Source organism: Limulus polyphemus, unplaced genomic scaffold, assembly GCF_000517525.1.
Source record: "Limulus polyphemus unplaced genomic scaffold, Limulus_polyphemus-2.1.2 Scaffold1339, whole genome shotgun sequence".
In the NCBI taxonomy this organism is placed as follows: Eukaryota; Metazoa; Arthropoda; class Merostomata; order Xiphosura; family Limulidae; genus Limulus; species Limulus polyphemus.
Window position 1 is genome coordinate 25,598 of NW_013666949.1, and position 6,285 is coordinate 31,882.

At 30.0% G+C, this 6,285-nt stretch overlaps 1 protein-coding gene across 6 annotated transcripts in view; it reads right to left on the reverse strand.

Annotated features, from left to right (window-relative positions):
• LOC106463160 (E3 ubiquitin-protein ligase TRIP12-like) overlaps nucleotides 1-6,285 on the reverse strand; it is a 125,515-nt gene that overhangs the window by 12,786 nt on the left and 106,444 nt on the right. For all 6 annotated transcript variants that reach the window (XM_013923159.2, XM_013923157.2, XM_013923158.2 and 3 more), the window contains 2 exons: nucleotides 5,193-5,347; nucleotides 325-489 (listed from right to left, as the gene is read on the reverse strand). In XM_013923159.2, the coding sequence (XP_013778613.1) occupies nucleotides 325-489; nucleotides 5,193-5,347 (320 nt within the window). The remainder of the gene's footprint in view (nucleotides 1-324; nucleotides 490-5,192; nucleotides 5,348-6,285) is intronic.

A 6,285-nucleotide genomic window follows, 5' to 3' on the forward strand; every position in this document is an offset into this window, starting at 1 on the left:
CTAAACTATGCATGCCTATTTAAATATATTTACATGGCTTGCGTATATATACATATATATTATTCATACCTTCGATGTACAGAACACAAGCAGATTTTGACACCAAATTTTGGGGTAAAAAAGTGTGTCTTATACACCAAAAAATACAATATATTTACAAACTTTTGACCACTTAAGAAGAAGTTTTTAAAATAATCATAAGAGCAGTCTTGTTTAATTTTTCTCACATTTAAAACAAAACTTAAAACTCACATGAATTAGTAATACAATCATAAAATCCTTAGGATGTTATTTAACATAGTGATTGTATAAGAGATCACTTACAAGAGTATTATCTTGCTCTAGTTTCAGTTTCTGTACAATCAGCTCTTCTAGTTTGAAGTACGTGAGAACTAAACCTGGATCTATGAACTGGATGTCTGAAGACCGCAAGCTTCCTTCCTGACCAAGAAGCCACTTGTAGAAGATCAGATTCATAGGAATATCTAACTGCAAACATAAAAGGTAGGTATGATGGATCCATCTACTTCACAAGTGATTTAGACTAATTAATGCTTATGCTTAGGAATACCTGTATACATACAATGTTGATCACGAGTGATTTAGACTAATTAATGCTTATGCTTAGGAATACCTGTATACATACAATGTTGATCACTCACTAACTCCATAGCTTTTAGGTTACTTTGCATTTGTAAGCAGTAGAGCTTACCACATTACTTTTTTAAAGTACAAGTTAATGGAACTGAAACGTATTTAGCATCTTCATATAAATAATAATCTGCATTCTGGTACATTAATTAGAAGAACCATCAATGAAAATTCATAATTAAAGTATTTAAAAAGAAAAAGACAGTATCAAATATATTACAAAAAATATTCCTTCTATAATAAATATTTCTTGTTTAAAAATTTATTCAGTGTTTTAAAGTGATAAAAATCACTAAAGAAAGATGTTCTAATTATGTTGAAAGTAGTTCATGGCATGTGTGGCATTTTTTATTGCCAAAATAATTATGGAGACTATATGGTAATATGTCACTTTACCCACTTGCTTCTGACTGTGACAGAAAGTAATGTTTATAAAAGTGTATATAAATGCTTCTTTGGCACTTGCTGCTTCAGTGTTTAACATTTCCAAGACAGGAGGGGTATAATTAATATCTTCTTTTCATTCTTACAGTAAAAGTAACCAAACTGCACGAAACTTAGTATAATGTTTCAGTGTTTAGTTACTGCAATAAAAAAAAAGATATAGTACTTGTATAATTCTTTAAGTGTGAAATGTCTGAAGTTTTATTGTGATGGCTCTGGTTTTACAGCACAAAACTATTTACTTTTGTCTTGCACTTATACTTCATTACTGATCAGTAGGTTTCATTTTATATATCCTATTAGTTTACGTTTTTTCTTTTTTGTACTTAATTTTGCTGATTAAAGCAGTCAACTTCCAATTGTATGCTATGACTGACAAAGGAGTTACCAGTGAACAATTATCTCACCTTTCAATATGGATTTGTTTGTTTTAAAATAAAGCTACACAATGAGCTATTTGCCCACAGTAGATATCACAATCCAATTTAAAAGTTATAAGCCCCAGACTTGCCGATGCATTTTAATATGGAATGCCATTATTTTTGTCAGACATAATAGCAGAATATTTCACCAACAATTTATATCTAATAATTATAGCTTGTTTTCAAAAAAACTTACTCATATTTTTGTGTGTTATTTGAACAAATGTTTAATACACAGAGATTTGTGTTATCTGAATAGTCTGCCATGGTAGACAATAGCTTATTCTACTTGCTAACCCTCAACATCCTTATACAATGTACAAATATTCCTGTACCTTTCAAATGGATAAAATACAAGAGATAGCATCAAGAATGAAAAGAACATTGTCAAAAACTACTAAAAAATCCAAAACCTATTGGAAAGTATTTCAAAATTATTTTCAGATTGTTTCACCATTTCAGAATGTGTCATTATTTACCCATACAACTATAGGAATTTAGGTACATAGCTTTAAAATTTAGCAACTCTTCTTTCTGATGATTATTGGTTTTAAGTTTTTTGAAAGCTAAGAACCAGTCAGAGTTCTCCAGGCCCCTATGGGCAAGTATATGTGGATTCAACAAATACATTTGCAATTAGACAAACACATAGTATAAAAACAAAATTCATACCAAGCTAAATGCAAATGCTGAAATCTGATTTAGAGAAATAAATATCAGGTTAAGAGGAAAGACAGATCATAAAAAAATAGAAATGAAATATTTACCATTCCAGATACCTAGACATGACAGAAATCAATGTATGAACATTTTTTAATTATTCTAAAATAATCACTATATAATGCTAAAATATCTATTGCACAGTATTCTTAAACCCGTGCGGATGCTGTCAGTGTCCGGCTGAAAATCCTGATTTACTGTTTGGTTCAAATATAATCCAAACCATGTTGTTATCCATAAAATTAAAAAATTGAGGTTTTATAAGGTATGGTGATAATTAATAGGAAATTGTAAAAATAATTCCAGCAGAAAGTGCAAAAAATTATGGGTTTAGAGTTAAGTAACAAAGTTGTTAGAAAAGTAATATATCTGTAAACTAAATTTTGAAAGTTTATTTGTAAGTATGCACTTATGGTAACCTAAACATTTACAAGTTAGAGGCCTTACTAGCCTCATAAATGGAGTTCAGTGGAGTTAAAATAGCCTATAAATCAGAGAAAACACAGATGCTTATTTAGGAAATATATATTATCTGGCAAAGTACCCTACAACAGGGAAAGAGAAACATATACATGTGTGAAGAAACTGTATATTTACAAAAATAGTTATTGGTGCACACTGTCTGAAAGACAAATCTTCTGCAAGTTTGGTTAAGGTCTCTTCTTTTCCTTTGCACCTTGTTACAAATCTTTGCTCTGGACATTTCTTCCTGGTGTGTTACTCAAAACTTGTTGGGTAAGGCAGCTACTTTGCTCAATAATTGTAACAGCTTTCAGCTGGAAGGTTAACTAGTGTAGTTCAAAAAAGATGATCCTTCTAAATGGGCAGCAAGATGAATAGCTTATTGTTCACTATTTCACCTATTCATTATGAAAATTATTTTGAAGTTAGTCTGATATACTTTTAATGGTATCTTTCCATCATAGTCTGTTGGTTTCTCAACTGGATGATGTTGAACTGAAATGTTAAATCTTGGAAATGGATTTGATAGTGACACAGCAGTAGCAGGTGTAGACCAAATAGGTTTTCCTATTCTATGTTTAATAGTAAATGGTGTGTTAGACTGGAACTTTTGATTCAATGTATAAAGAATTGTGGCTGGTTTGATCTTTACACTTACCAATTTTTTTCCAAATGTTTTACATCACTGATCATGCTGTTATAATCTTTCTGCACATTACAGATGTCTTTTTGTACTTCTTCAAACTTTTGTCATAATTTCTCTGTACATCTCCAATTGCTTTGTTGATCCTGTCATCACCTATATAATTGTTTTTTATTCTTCTCAAGATGTCTTCTCTTACCTCTTGATCCTCTTATTTTTCTGTCTTGCTTTTTTAACTTTGTTTCTTTCTTCTTAATCTTATTTTAGTTTTACCTCATGTTCTTCAAATTTTGTATCTTTCTTCTTGAACTTTTAAGTGTTTCATTATTTCTAATAAATCTTCAATCATGCTCTGTGATTAGGTTGTTACCTAGAATTTTAGTCGAACTTCTATTTTTTTTCATTAAAATAATCCCACTTCTGACATAAGCATTGCATTGTTTTCTCTCATTCGGTGGGTTATTCTGAATTAGTTGGTAAAAATAATGTCAAATCCAGTACTTGTAATGATAATAAATTAGTTTATTTCTTCCTTAATGTTTCCTAGATGTCACTTTTACTTGTAAATGTAAGCCTAAGTGCACAACAACATTTCAATAGAAATTCCAAGATTAAATGAAAACACACCTAACTCACAAATAAACTTACTTACAGAACTTCTTCGCTAATCAATCTAGTAACTGAACTGACACCATAAATTTCTCTTCTGACAAATGTTCTGACATTGAACTCAAACTAACTGAATAATTATTAACTTGCTAACTGAACTGTATCATCACTGATTATTCATATTGTACTTTTGTTTCTAGATATTTTACAGTTTCTTGATTATTACATATAATGAACTTTCTAGATATTGCATCATCATGATTAGAAGCTCCATCAGTAACTATCTAAATTAAAATAATAAAAATATAGCTTACAACATTATACCATCAGTAGTCTTTTTATTAAAAAAATCTTTAATTTAATTAGAAGTCTCTAAAACAACTGTGCTATGTGTAACAAAAACTAAATTTTAGAAAGATCAGTTATTAACTACAAAATGATAGTCATTTTTATTTCAGTTTATTTTCATTTAATGAGAATATTTGACTTCCTTCTATTCATGAGTGTGAATCATTTACTACACACAACTGAGATTATACTTAAGACAGATGATTTCTAAAATAAAATTAACTGTTGCTGTCCTATGTTAAATGCATAAACATTACTTCAAAAATGATTGAACTTAGCAGAACTGGCAGTGAATAATCATCCACAATAAGTCACAGTGAACTATGTCTGTTATTACAATTGCCTTAACCAAAAACTTCCATTTCCAAACCGGTATGTCAAGATAGTTGCTGCCTAAGTAACTAATAAGACTAAATTTCCCATTATATGTCTGAAAATACCTTCCGATTCTCTATAATAAAAAGCTTCATATATTTTATTTAAAATTTTGACTATTCAAGGAGAATTTATCTAAAACTTCAGTTATTTCTTATTGTAATTTTTGCTGAAATGGCTTCATTTATGTATATGTAAGATGGCAGTTTTCTTTTTTTCTGCAAGTTTTTACTTCCTCTCTGACACTATAATCATGTTTCAAATTCCCCTGGACAGTTTGTTCAATGGTAATCTATTTATGAAGTTTTGAACATTATTAATCACAAAACTCCACAAAATTTAAGATTTATAATAAATTTCACGTGAAATAACACTAAATTTTCTGTTTATGCATATAAAGGTGGGGATTTACCACTTTATTGGCAGCATGAACCAGTAGAATTGCCATGAGAGTGATCTGTTTAATCAGCAATCAAAAAAATTTATTTCGAACACAAACAAAAATCTATGATACTTACCATTCGAGAGTCCATCAAAGCTTTGGCCATGAACTTCCCAAGTAGTTTGAATTTACTACGGATTTTTGTGACACAACTAACCTTGGCACTTCGGCTGAGTGGGGAGGGGAATAATCCACATGGTGAATGAATATATGATGTGCGGTCTGCTGGACCTACATTTGAAATACAGCAGGGAAACTTGTAAAACATTTCAAGTTTATGAATATTGTATTAAATATTCCAGATTATAGTAAATATAACATCAGAGAATGCAACATGTATTTTGTTACTGTAATTTTAAATTTCATTTTGAAAAATTTAGCCTTTTTTTTAATATACCACACTATATTACTTCTGATCCTATAAAATTTAGAAAATGTTGCTATCTTTGTTATTTCTATTTTCACAAGGTTAACTTAAAATGAAATAAACTTTATACTGAAATGTCAGAAAAGTTGAAGTCAGTTACTAAAACATACCTCAATTTCAATAGCATTGCATTAGCTTTTGCAACACAATGCACAACACCTACTTTTAGTAAAGAAATAATTGTTTGCTTGGGGAGTTTTCACTCAAAGCCACTTGAGAGCTATATGTGCTAGCCATCTCTAATTGTGAAGTGATAAGACTAGTCAACACCATTCACTGCCAAACTCTTGGACTACTCTTTTACCAATGAACAGTGACATTGACTGTCACACTATATTGGCCACACAGCTGAAAAGGCAAGCACATTCAGCAATGAGTTTCGATCCTATGACCTAGCTATAAAAGTGAAGTTTTACTGGTTTTTCTCTAAGTTTTAATGTAAACCATATATTTTGTTTCACCTTAAATTCTAATAAGCTGTATATATAAAAGTTAATGATGCCATGTTACAGCTAATCAAAAGAATTTTCTTTGAAACAAAAACATGTACATAGTGTTTAAAAAGGTGTAGAAAATATTTGGAAAAGTCTAGAAAGTATGGTTTAACATAGAAGTTGGTTCAAGTGTTGGCTATATTTTGGACTGTTAAATCAAAGATATTGGAAAGAATTACTACTGCTTCTGAATTACCAAGTATTTTATACAAAGTATGACGAGAGAGGTGGACACAGTGTTTAAAATT